The sequence below is a fragment of the Halictus rubicundus genome, chromosome 12 (genome assembly GCF_050948215.1).
Source record: "Halictus rubicundus isolate RS-2024b chromosome 12, iyHalRubi1_principal, whole genome shotgun sequence".
Classification (NCBI taxonomy): Eukaryota; Metazoa; Arthropoda; class Insecta; order Hymenoptera; family Halictidae; genus Halictus; species Halictus rubicundus.
In genome coordinates this window covers 4,457,355-4,470,196 of record NC_135160.1, presented here as the reverse complement: position 1 = coordinate 4,470,196, position 12,842 = coordinate 4,457,355, and the positions used below count along the sequence as shown (strand labels likewise).

The following is a 12,842-nucleotide window of genomic DNA, read 5'->3' as shown; positions in this document are numbered from 1 at the left end:
ATCTTGATATCAACTTCGCGTTATTACGCTAGAACAATACAATGACAACATGATATCATTACTATGTCATAGTAAAAACTGAACAACGGCTTTTTATCTCGATAGTCACGTTTCTATGTTTATAACTATATATAAACGAAGCACGTAAATAAAAGCAGAAAACGTGCATCGATAATTGCGCAAGTCACTATACCATGTGGTCATCTTGAAGCAGTCTAAAGGTTGGATTTCATAGGTTAGGAGGTCCATAAAAGTGTAACTATCGTGTTAAGTTGTTTAGTTACAGCTTAATCGACGATACCCGACAATAATTGAAAAATTGTTGCATCTGTATTGCATCGTATAGTTTAAAATATTCATAAACATGAAAGAAGAACAGTTAAAGGGTTCGTGGTTGATATGGTGGTTATTTAAATTACTCGGATTTCCAATAACGATACCATGGCTAATATACCATTTCTATGACCTGGTGCAATATAAGCGAAAGAAAGCTATGCTCAGTGGAAAGGTAACTATTGTAGAAGAATCGCCCTGGTTGAATTTGAAATTTTAATTGCGATTTGAATTCAAGGTTGTAATGATCACTGGGGCTAGTTCAGGATTAGGAGAAGCACTGGCACATGCCTTTTATAATTGTGGTTGTAAGGTGATTTTAGTTTCCAGAAGGAAGGAACAATTGGAAAGAGTAAAGAGTGCTTTGATAGATACTCATCACGTATGCAAGAATTTGTTAATCTGACTTCTCTTCAAATTGATTGTGTAGGAGTCATTCCATTGTACACTTTGATTTTTAGACTATACCAACTCATCCTCCTATAGTTTTACCACTGGACATAACTAACATTAATTCTTTAAAATCCGAAGTGGAGAAAGTAATTGACATTCATGGAAAAGTTGATATTTTGATTAATAATGCTGGTATTTCTTATAGAGGAGAAGTTGATAATACAAGTGTAGATGTAGACATAAAAGTAATGCTCACTAATTATTTTGCTCAAATTGCATTGGCAAAAGGTAAATGATGATGAAGTTTTAACTGTGAATTTTCATATATTAAACACATGATTTTGCAGCTGTGCTACCGTTTATGATAAAACAACGATATGGTCATATAGTATGTGTAAGCAGTGTGCAAGGAAAAATTGCTATTCCATACAGGTTAATATATTTTGTGTTTACTTGTTCAATGAGTACGTTATCACATAATAATGTCAATATTATTGTGTCAGATCTGCATACGCTGCGTCAAAACATGCATTGCAAGCATGGTGTGATAGTTGCAGAGCAGAATTGGCTGATCAAAATATAAAAGTTAATGTTATCAGTCCTGGCTACGTACGCACTGCTCTTTCTCTCAATGCCTTGACAGGAAATGGACAAGTCTATGGAGGTAAGTTAAGATGGAAGTGCAGTCCATGTTCAACGTAACATAATGTGAAACTTTGTGTTGCAGTAATGGATAAAACTACAGAAGAAGGATACTCTCCCGAGTATGTTGCACAGCGCACTTTAAAAGCAATATTGAAGGATGAAAAGGATGTAATTATAGCTACATTTAGTCCAAAGTTTGCAATCTATTTGCGAACTTTATGTCCACCACTTTATTTTTGGATTATGCTCAAACGGGCAAAAAAATCTAAAGAAGACAGATAATACTCAACATTGTATTACTAAATATTTTTAATTACTTTTTGTTATGTTATATTTTGTATCATTTGTACAAAGTACTATACTTCCGTTTTCGAATTAATAATATTTCGCTGCACCACGTATTGTACATAGAACAAAACATATGTAACAAATTTGTAATATCTATCTGTTATCATTAATAGATTTAGATGATCATAGAATAGATGATTATTAACAGATGTTTTTACTTCTTTTTTTTTTAATGGGAAACGATTTTGTTGATTAAAATAAACGTAATTATATCCAAACTATAGTTTATTGTTATGCCACTGAATAATGGCATTTGTGTACATTATATGCATTTTAATACTACAAACGCTTTAATGGAATTAATAGAAGATTGAAGCACTTTGAAATATAATGTTTGTGTCATCTATTACTTACAATTTTATACAACTCAGTACAGAAATTATGTTTTACACAATCAAATTTCCGGTTGAAATTGTAAAGTAATAAATTCTGGCTAAGTACAAAATAAATGCTTAAAAATGCGTAATGAACAATGAAACCTCATCAAGTTATAAATGACACATAAACATGAACCTACCTAACACGCAGTTCTGTAGAAACGTGGCTTTTTCACAATCGATGTTTTAACATGTACCTTCTCGTATATTACATCTAAATGTATAATCACTGTTATGTTATGACAAATATTTGGCTAGAAATTGAGACATATAGAATGTTACATAATAATGTACAGTGATTGGTACGAACTCTGTTGTCATGGCAGGATTATTAACGCTCCTTTTGTTCATATTTCGATTATTTCATATCGAATTGACATGGCTCAAGTAAAAGTGGATACATTACAAACGTATACTTTCCCACATGACTATAATGAACAATACGTTTGCAGCATGTATATGTAATTATTACATAAGTAAAAATAATTTTATATTCATTTTTTAACAAACATAAAAACACGTAACTTTTTCAATTCTATTGTAAAGTATTTTCTATTCCTGATGTTTCCCCTTCCATTTTTTAAAAATCGTTTTTTTTTTATAATAGCAGCATTAAGCAAAATAAACATCACGAGACATAATTTTTTACATAAATTTTTATATTTTTGTATGTCTTAAAAATATGTATACAGTTCTTAATGTCTTTAAGGTAGTAGATTTTGTGATGTAAGTGGCAGCAATTTGTGCTGTAGATGTTATATAGCTATACAGTAATTGAGGAAGATGTTGCTTAGTTTTCATTATTTAAAATTTTCAAAGCAAATGTTTGAAATGCATTATATATATTCTTAAACATCTATTAATTATCTAATATATGTACAAATACATGTAAGAATTTATTAATGCACGAATAGACTGCATGTCCTTACGAAAAATTTTCACATATGTAATTGAACAATACAATACAGTACATTGTTAACTCGAAGGAATATTATAACGTTTACTTTTTGATGTTCCGTGTGTTTGTGAATTGCATAATGGAACTCTTATGTAACTAACGTATATTATATAAGTTATGCCAATAATTATGTTTGTCAAAAAATGCGATAAAAATAATGCACTCCAAAGAGTGTTTGAAATAGTTTTTCTTTTTCGTTAAACGTGGGTGAGAAAATCTAGGCAACATTCTCTGTAGTATTTTGTATGTAGTGTATTCTATCTACTTTATTTACATTCTAAAAATATATAATTCTAAATCCAGCTTTGCAGGTATATGGTTGCAATTTTGTATAACTCTAAGAACACTTATATCAGTAGTTGTTTCACTTAAGTGATTGTGTGAATATGTTCGTGTCTTTCTTTGCATTAAAATTAACTGTGACAATAGAATCAACAAGATGGAGATCATAGAGAAACAATACGGAGTTTCAAGAAACATCAAGCTTTACATGGAAAACGTTCTTAAAACAAGCTACATTTTTTTTTCTATACCCTGTGACATATTCCCTTTCCTGTTGTAAAATTAGCATCCACATACGAGATAGTGTCAAAACTTAAAAAAAAAAATGAACACTGGGCGATAACGTATCCTTCATGTAACTCGACAATCTCCATTAATATATGCAAAAACATATCTGTATTTCTTTTTTGTAATTCACAGAGTTCTATGCTAGGCCTTATTACGATCATATACAATACATCGTATGGCCTACCTTACTGCTTTTTGCAATATAGTTTCTTTCTTTCTGCAGCATGAATAATTTCATTTAAATGCCTGATATACTCTCCAGGCACTGATGCTAAGTGCAACCAAGGTGATAGTTGTGTGAAGAATTCTCCTTCTCGTATCATCTTTCCTCACAAGGAAGGTTGGAGACGACGGTCCCAAAACAGCTAACAGTTCTACATGGGGTAATTTACTTGTGTCAGTTTCGACTTGATACTGACAACAAGGATCGAACTGCCACGAAACAGTATAGAGTCCACAAGATATTACAGATATGAAACCCAGTGGACCACAAACATAGGGTCGTTCACCCCATAGCATACCTAGAAGAAATAAAATAATATATTTTTCTTGTACACAATAATATCAGTTTGGAGTATAAAATATAATGTCTATAAACCTGTGGTTATGGCTGCAAGCCCAAATATTGCTGCAGTCTTATGAAGACAGTTTCCAACTGCTATCCATCTGGAGGTTTCGTCACCCAATTTCGATGGTTCAATAACGATTAAACTGCACTCGGATTCAAGTGCTCTTTCTAGCTCGTACTCGAATGTTTCATGAGCATTTTCATTATCATACACCTCCCTGATGATGGCGACATTAGAGGAATCATCCCTGAAAAAAAATTAAAATTTTAGCTTAAATGTGCCTCTTATAATTATTAATGTATAAATATTATTCATTCATTTATCCATTGCAGATAGTAACATTCTCATCTTTATTATATGTACACTACTGTAAGATCAGCTTCCTTATTCTGAAATTACAAAACATATATATATATTCTTAGTGACTTGATCCAACCTATACGATCTTTATCACAAATTACATATTTCTTTTATGTGTTATGTAAGATGTTGATTGAACTAATCAGCGTCAAAATTGTTTGAATACAAATACTTTTGTAAAAGAGGAACCAATATTGTTTTCGTCGTTTTAGCGCTCAAGTAGCGTTTTCATTGAATTATAGTGAAATCCGATCAGTAATAAATAAGTTTTAGTGATCAAAGGTTTACAATGTAACTGACAGGACTTTCGGAAATTTGAAGAAAATATTAAACGCAACGAAAATGCACCGTACATTCCCAACAGAGAATTATTTTCACTCTCATATCGAGATGAAAATTTGCTGGTTAGTGAAATATTCATAGACATGTAGCAGAGATGTGAAGAATTCTCTTAAATATAAGGGAATAAGTGCGAGGTTATTTTATTTCTAAATGAATATTGTACCATAGTTATGAATTGCGCTGTGTATATTGAAGGTAGTTAGAGACATTATATCTCGTATAGAAAGCCGAAAATAATTTCGCCTACGAACCTGTCACCAGCTTCATCTACCATCTTTACAGACAATCCTATTCCAAACACTGGAACGCAGGTCTGGATGAACCGGAAGAGAAATCCCGAATATCGAACCGGATGCAAATATCAGCTGATTCTATACAGGCTTTCGTATGACTCAAGTTGTACATTGTATTCCAAGTTTGTTTGAATGTTCTCTTGTACAAAATCAAGAAATACTTTCAGCTGTTTCCCTTGAAATTTATTTTTAAAAACCGGCTCGTTCGGTTTTCAATGTTTCTATCTTCAACATTTCCCATCAGTTCAGCTGGAAAAATATATCTTTGCAAATTTATCCCTGTAAGAATTGTTTTCATTCAAAACCAAATTCGAAATTCATTAAGTGTCTGTGCATCATGTAAATACAGTAGTAGTACTACTGTGTTAACATTCGTTAGATTAATTAGCATTGCGAAACATTTGAATCGCATTCAAGTATTTAAACACCGTGCGCAGAGCTGGGTAACATTTTGAAGAAAAGATATTCCAAATACGTAAACAAATTACATAACGTAAAATTTTCGCAAATAAAATATTTTTATTTTCATAATCTAAAACACAAAATGTCCTTTCTTATTGACGTTTCCAGATTTCGAGCAAGCCGTGCAAAGTGGTTACAGAGGAATCATCAAAGATGTCGCTTAGAAAACCTCATCGTGCAAGAACGCAAGACATTGCGTCCGCTGAAAATCCTTCATCAACCATAATTTCGTGTACGCATTTACATTTCATATTTTCAACGTGCTCTCAACAAAATTTAATCGAAGCTCAAATACTCCGCGACGAAATTGCGCGCGCAATTTAAAAGGGTTTCACGCAGCGAGGCTCATAAAAATTTCATATTCAGTTCCTCGTTGGTCGGTGGTCTCGCTGGCGGCATTTCGAATTCTTCGTTTGCTGGATTCGAGAGATTAGGTATTCTGCAATGGTTAAGAAACAGGCGAGAATAGAGTCGGTCTACGCTAACTTTTCTGTATTTTTATAAATCATTCAATCACTTAATTTTTAGTAAAAGTTTGTCAACGAAAAAGTACTGCAGGTCGCTTCGAGACTTGAATCTATGAAAAATCGAGACTTTTTCGCGGTCTGAATCTGCAAAACGTTGGGAATCGGGTCGAAATGAACGTTTGAAAGGTCATATACGTGAGAGCGATGTTTTCTTCGTAATTATTAGCGTTCGCTTGAGTTAACTAATATTTTTGGAGTATTTGTTGACTGGTGAGCTGAAAATCGTGGAAAAACGATATCGTCCAGCCTAGTGGCAAGAGTGATCGAACCACAGTGCGGCGGCGCTGCGTGTATCGTCGGAGAAAGGGACTAGTTGGTGTACGGCGTAGTCCGGGGCCTGGGCGTGCGTGCTGCGGTCGATCGAGCGAGAGTGAGCGCTGCGCACGGCATAGAGGCCGAGTTAAACGGGCCAGATCGCAGATGGACGTCCGCGGGAGCGTTCTGTCATGGAGAGCGCGACGCGACGTGTTGTTAAGTGTGCCCGAGTGTCGTCGTCGTGCTCGTGGTCGTGGTCGTTGTCGTAATCGTCGCGTGTGCAGCGTATCGGGTCGCGTCGTGGGATCATCGTAGTGACAGTCGACAGAGCCAGAGAAAGATAGATAGATAGAGAGAGAAACACAGCAAGAACGAGAGAGATCGAGAACGAAAGAGAGACAGGCGTATCGTGGTGCTCTTGGTGCTACTATCGATACATCGTGAACTGTGCCAGCCGAATAATTATTACATCGGAGCCACGTCTCTCTGGATCCTAAGGCGGATTCTCGATTGAATAGAGAGAGAGAAAAATAAAGAAAGGTAATCCCCTTCATCGATCGACCAATCGGACGCACGTGCGTTCGACGTTCGTATTCGTGAAATAAATCGATCGATCGTCGAGAACGGTGCTGTGCGACACGTTAATCGACAGAAGCGTCGCGCGCGCTCTCTCCCTCTCTCTCTCTTGATCGTATAGATCCGTGGTGCGTGTTTCGGAGTGTCGCGGTTCGATCCACGTGCTGTTTGGGACACGGTGCGCAAAGATTGTCAACAAGACGGGAAGGAGGACAGACAGACAGAGAGGAGCGTAAGAGAAACGAGGACAGGGGAAAAAGTGACCTGGTGTCGTACATCGGAACGGATCGTTTCGGATCCGCGTCGACGACAGCGGTACTACAGGCGCGTGTTTCCGGTACGCGTGACACAAACGCATTTGTAAACACGGTGCGACGCACTCGGCTCGCGCGTCGAACAAAATTCTGTCGAAAGCCAGAGTCCGGAGGCTCTCGCGTCGCCACGGTGTATGTAAACAAAACCCAGGCGGCGGACCCGGCGCTCGAGTGTCTCCAATACATTATCAGACGCAACACGCTCCAGGGGGAGATCGACGGAGATCGCGCGGTACCGATAAATCCCGGGATTGATCGGGTGTGACGGAACAAGGAACAAGACCGGCTGGAAGTGTGATCCGCGCACGGGACGAGAATACGAAATCCTGTTAACTCGATCCGTTAACGTAACGGGCACGGAATAGTGGCTGTACGGGGAACTGCTTTGTGGCGCGCAACTCGCATAGGCCGGGTACCAACGAACCGGACGGAATCGCGCGTAAACTGAAAAGCGGATTGTCGCGAGCCCTACCATAATTTACCCGGGTCCCCGAGGAGGAGACGGAACGGAAGAGGAATCGTGTGTTCCGTTGAGGGTTAAGGTTGCGGGTTTCACGAGGTCATCGGGAGAGGGAGGTGTGTGGGGTGGGTGGGGGGCGGGCGTGAAGGAAAGAAGGGGAGAGGGAGAAAAGAGGTGAACGATGCTGTCCGGTCGTCGCGGTTAATTCGCACGTGTCGCGATGTCGGCCGGCACGGCGGGCGTCCGTGGCACCGGCGCCGAGTGCAGGAAGTTCGCGCCGAACATATTCAACAAGAGCAAGTGCAGCAGCTGCTTCAAGCAGAAGGAGGAGCACAGCGCGGAGGCTCTGGAATGCAACAGGGTGAGTTTTGCTTGATGGACTCTGACCGTCTCTCTCTTTCGAGCGCGGCGTGCGTGCGTGCGAGCGACTCCGTTTTCCCTCTCGCTCGCGCAACAGCGAATCCGCGCATGCTCCGTCTCCGTCTCGCACGCGGCGCACCGCGCGCACCTATACGATACACGCCGCACTCTCACGCGGTTGCGTAGCCGGTCCATCGCGACCGGGCATTATTTTCTCTTTGTTGCTCGTCCCTCGAATTCCTTGGCCGCGCTACCCGAGATCGGGACCGGGACCCAGGCTCTCTTGGGAAGGACGAAGGTCCTGTCGGAGAGAGGGACACGCCGATGTTATGTAAGACGAGCGTGTTACCGGTGAGACGCGATTAGTGCACGCATGCGCGCGCGCGCGAACGCACGCACCGTCGACGCGCGGGCTCTGCGCGATTTTCAAACTAGTCGCGCGTCTGCGTTCTGACGCGCGGTCAACGATTTTCCGAATTTCACGGTCTTCTTATCTTCAGCTCGATAACGAATCCCCTGATTATCGGCTGCGGGAAAAGCGATTCGCCTTGCACGATAGGAGATAGGTGCTTACCGTCGGCACTGCAACGATTATGTTGCTTTTTTAACCCCTTGACTACGGCAGACTTTGATTCGGCAGGAAGTGAGTTACGATGTGTGCCGGGAACGGCGAACTTTTGGGTAGGGATGCATTTCTGTGAAAACATATTTCAATAATCAATAAACTGAGTTTCACTACATTAAAACAATATTATTTATTTCTTTGAACCGTATTAGTGAAAATATTACGAATTTAATATTAACCTTTAGCACTCGAATGGCTACTGTAAGGCGCCACGAAGAATTGCTGTACCATTATTCAAAATATTTTTTACATTATTAAATCTGATTGTATTTAATAAATTACTAAACGTTTCAGTATTGAACGAGTAAATCCCACCATTTTCGTATGAATAACATGAAAATAAAAATATATAGAAGGGATATGTTCTAGGTCGAAAGAAATGTTTCGTTTTGCAGTTAAAATAGTTTCGAGTGCAAAGGGTTAATGTAAATAATAAAGCCAAACTGTGTCGAGCGCCTATAGGCGCCCACGGTAGCCCAAGGGGTTAAAAAAACATACCTACCAAAGTTTGCTTTCGTAGGTCGTTTCGTTAGAGTACTTTTTAATAGATGACCTTACGATGTTGTTGCCAGTTTCAAATTCAAATTTGAAGCGAATTTTAACGATTTTAGTTGGGAATGCGCCGTCGAAAGAAACAGCCTATTGGTAGTTTATAAATAAATGCAGCTAAAAATACCGCTTTCGCGTTCGGGGGACATAAATACCGGCCGGGGAGCGTTTGTGAAAAAAGAACAGAGAGTCGTTCGCCGTTTCCTTTCTTCCCCCGTGGTTTTTATTTACAACAGGCCCGGTCGAGCAGCCCGATGAGCAAAATTGCCTCGTAAAAGGCAGGGGGGTGTAAAATAAAAGCGTTAAAAATCAATTCACGCTGCGTATCGTACGGTACTGCCGAATGGCAGCTCGGGGAACGTGTATATGTTAATATCGCGAAACGGTCCGCCGTTTAAAGTCCGTCCGATAAGTCGATATTGTTTCCCTTTGTTTTCACCGACGACGACGATCTCCTAGCATTTTCTCGAATTTCTTCTCCTCCCGTGCTAGAATAAAGTTCGTTGGCCGACGGTGCGTCCGGAGTTTGTAACGGCATTATTTTTACACATGGGATTCATTTATTTTGCAATTTTCTGAGCATTCCCCTGGGGTAAACACTGAGAAACATCGCGGCCTGATTATACTGTTATCAATATTTAACCTTTACGAAACGTATGAATCAGTCATATGCTAGTGCATCATCGGGCTGGGCTCGGGATAAACTAATCGCGCGTGTCCGTGAGAAGAATTTCGTAATTGGAGATGATAATGCTTCGATGTAAATGCATTCGTCGGGCAAAGTTTAAAAGACGTGGTATGACACCGTTGGTATTTAATACGGCTTCCAAACAGGACCGTAAGCTTGAATCATCAAGAAAGTCTCGTTAATCGGAGGAATATCGTAAAATGTTGGAGATTTTAAAACATTTCCGTGTGCAAAGGGTCGGTGATTATCGTTTCAGCTTGAAATGCTCAAATTAGTAAGCGTAAAAATGTTTATTCCGTATGAACATCCACAGTCTAATTATTACACAAAAATCGTGGGACTGATCTCACGGCTATTGACCTTGCGAATCCAACGCGCGATATCTGAGCAGCGCGTCCCTTATGTCATGGGGGCCCCCGTATTTCCAATACCCAAAATCGGTGGTTTCACGATCGCATTCGTCTTCGGAGCGGTCACGATCCCGTAAATCACGGTTTATCGCGTCGGGGTGGCGAAAACGGGCGAAAGTCATATCTCGTTGGATTTTTCCTTCCGGTCGGGCAGGGGCGAACTCGTGAGCGCACAATGGGACACGTTCCCCGTGGTTTGCGCCGTTGCAAATTTCGGAATGTCGGCAGCCTTGCGACCTGTTCTCGGTGCATTCCAGCCGTCTTCTCCCAGCACCCCTACAACAGGGCCCTTTCGAGAGTTGTTGGCTTGTCGGCTTTCGCCTGGATGCGGTATCTCTGTATCGGTTTATTCTCCTCCTCTCTCTCTCCGCGTCTCTCGCTCCGTCCGGCTCTTCACCGCTGTGTGTCCCCTCTTCCCTCCTTCTTTCTCTCTCTCTCTCTCTTCTTCTCTCTTCAACACCGCTGTCCCCCATATAACCGCAAATAACGAATGCATACGCAATCCAACCTTTCTTTACTCCTCGGTCGCACGGTTCTTCGTCTCTTGGCTCGTAATTTGACGAGGAGAGCCTCGAATCGAAGGAATTTGACCTTTTGCAATCTTTCTCGCGGCCCTCTCCCGCGATCGTTTTCTACGCTTAGGCGATCGCACTCGCGGAAGTTGCGCTCGGGATCGCCGCGAAACGCATGGAACGGCCATGGTGCGGCCCGATTTTATCCGCGTTTAGGACTCTCCCGGGAGAGAGAAGGAGCATTGTCGGCCTCGGCTGCCCGCCGGCGTCGATTACGGAGCGGAAACGCGGCCGCGATACACTCCGACTCTCCTCGATCTCGGTTTCTCCGGGGGAAGTAACGACCACGTTCGATACGTTCTTCCTAGAGACCAGCCGTGGCCGCAGATTGCCCTCTGGGGCACCGGCTTGACTCCGTCGAAAGCGAGAGCTACGAAACCACGCCCACTCGGGCCACTCCGCGCGGGAAGAGTAGATGCAGGGGTTGAAATAATGGAAACAGCGCTTAGAAGTCGTGCGCCGTATTTATAAGATTACTGGGCTTGAAATTGTGCATGAATCATAGACGCGAAACGCTGATTGTCAGCCATTTCGAAACCAAGCGTTCGCTTTAGCAAATCCTCGTTGCCGATTAAAGTCGGATCAATGTCTAACGAGAAGGGAAACTGGATTTTCAGGGGATCTGGTGTCTAATTGTCTCGCACTTCTCCAAATTCTGCTCAGATATTATTCACCTGGAAGACTTTGGGACCCGTCCGGGATAGTTCGCAAAGATTTGACGATCCACCGTTCACCGGGGGGTTGAACGTCCGTTCCCGGTGCTCTGGATCGTTTAACGGGGAACGAGAGCGTCTGACCTCCGCCATCGCGATACCGGTTAATTACAATTTTCGCGCAGCCCGGCTCCCTGGTCGTTCGTGAACGCGATGCCCCTTTAATTCCTGTAATCAGCGGCTTCCCGGTTCGACTCCGTTCCGCGTTGCACTGTGAGAAAGTGATCAAAAGTAGTCATGCGCTCTCCCGAGAGCACAATCGAAGGAGAAGACGGTCGATAAAAGCCTCTGCTGTGCGTATACACGTTGTTTCTGGCCGACTCGAGGGAGGGAGGGAGGGAGGGAGGAAGAAGAAGCCAGGGCCCTGGGGGCCACGTTGTGCCTGACCAGCCATTATCGGTCCGCAGCTCCGTATTTTCTGTACGATTACTTCTTCGTGAGCGCCTCGGTAAGTGGCCTTCGAGAAATAATTTCCTGGCCCGACCGAGAGCAGCCAAGAAGACCGAGATGGTGGGGGAACCCGAGGGGGGGGGGGCTCTCTCTCTCCGAGAGAGCCCCTGAAATTTTGATCCAGTGAAACGATCTCGAGATGCCTTACGGTATACTGTCCGCTCGGCGAACACGTTCTTCGCGAGCCTCGAGATGCGCGTACGTGTTTTCGCTGTCGATTACAAGGCTGCGCGTTCTGATCACGCGACCCGACGAATCCCTCACTGCCAGCCGAGCCAGCCGAGCCTACGTCTCAATTTTCAAGCTCGTCGGGACCATGCTTTGCGCTCTGCACTCGTTTCTCAGCGGAATTGCGCGCTGCTAGGCTTAGGGGATGATAGAAGGGGCGGTCTTCGCGTGGAAACGCTCCAGCATTCAGATTTTGGCGAACGTGTGAGGGTCATTGACCTCTTTCGGATCACGAAGTTGATATATATGTAAAAGAAATACGATAGAAGTTATGTAAATTTATCGTATCCCCTTTAAAACTCATTTTTAATGAGATACAGATTGCGCATGTCTGGCGAACAAGACGGGGGACTGACACAGCTGATAAGAGTAGAGAAAAGAGAGAAAAGCCACGTGGATTACAAAATTGATTTAGGATTGTCTGAATAAAGTGACTCTCTTACGTAAACCTTTGTGGAATAATAG

The 12,842-nt window shown here is 42.0% G+C and overlaps 3 protein-coding genes across 7 annotated transcripts in view; 2 read left to right on the top strand and 1 right to left on the bottom strand.

The window, feature by feature from the left end:
* The first annotated feature begins 181 nt into the window (after positions 1–181).
* Positions 182–1,868, top strand: LOC143359948 (dehydrogenase/reductase SDR family protein 7-like). The gene is made up of 6 exons (XM_076798381.1): positions 182–508; positions 572–715; positions 795–1,014; positions 1,074–1,158; positions 1,230–1,390; positions 1,454–1,868. Exons 1-6 carry the CDS (start codon positions 365–367, stop codon positions 1,651–1,653), a joined length of 954 nt encoding a protein of 317 aa, XP_076654496.1. The 5' UTR covers positions 182–364; the 3' UTR covers positions 1,654–1,868.
* A 1,413-nt stretch (positions 1,869–3,281) lies between these two features.
* Pmi (Transmembrane protein Pmi) lies at positions 3,282–5,273 on the bottom strand. Its single transcript, XM_076798387.1, has 3 exons — positions 5,147–5,273; positions 4,223–4,440; positions 3,282–4,145 (listed from the first exon to the last, which is right to left on the bottom strand). Exons 1-3 carry the CDS (start codon positions 5,167–5,169, stop codon positions 3,859–3,861), a joined length of 528 nt encoding a protein of 175 aa, XP_076654502.1. The 5' UTR covers positions 5,170–5,273; the 3' UTR covers positions 3,282–3,858.
* A 2,654-nt stretch (positions 5,274–7,927) lies between these two features.
* Osp (myosin phosphatase Rho interacting protein outspread) overlaps positions 7,928–12,842 on the top strand; it is a 280,543-nt gene continuing 275,628 nt past the window's right edge. For all 5 annotated transcript variants that reach the window (XM_076798351.1, XM_076798350.1, XM_076798355.1 and 2 more), the window contains exon 1: positions 7,928–8,143. In XM_076798351.1, coding sequence (XP_076654466.1) covers positions 8,003–8,143 — 141 coding nt within the window. In that variant the 5' untranslated portion in view covers positions 7,928–8,002. The remainder of the gene's footprint in view (positions 8,144–12,842) is intronic.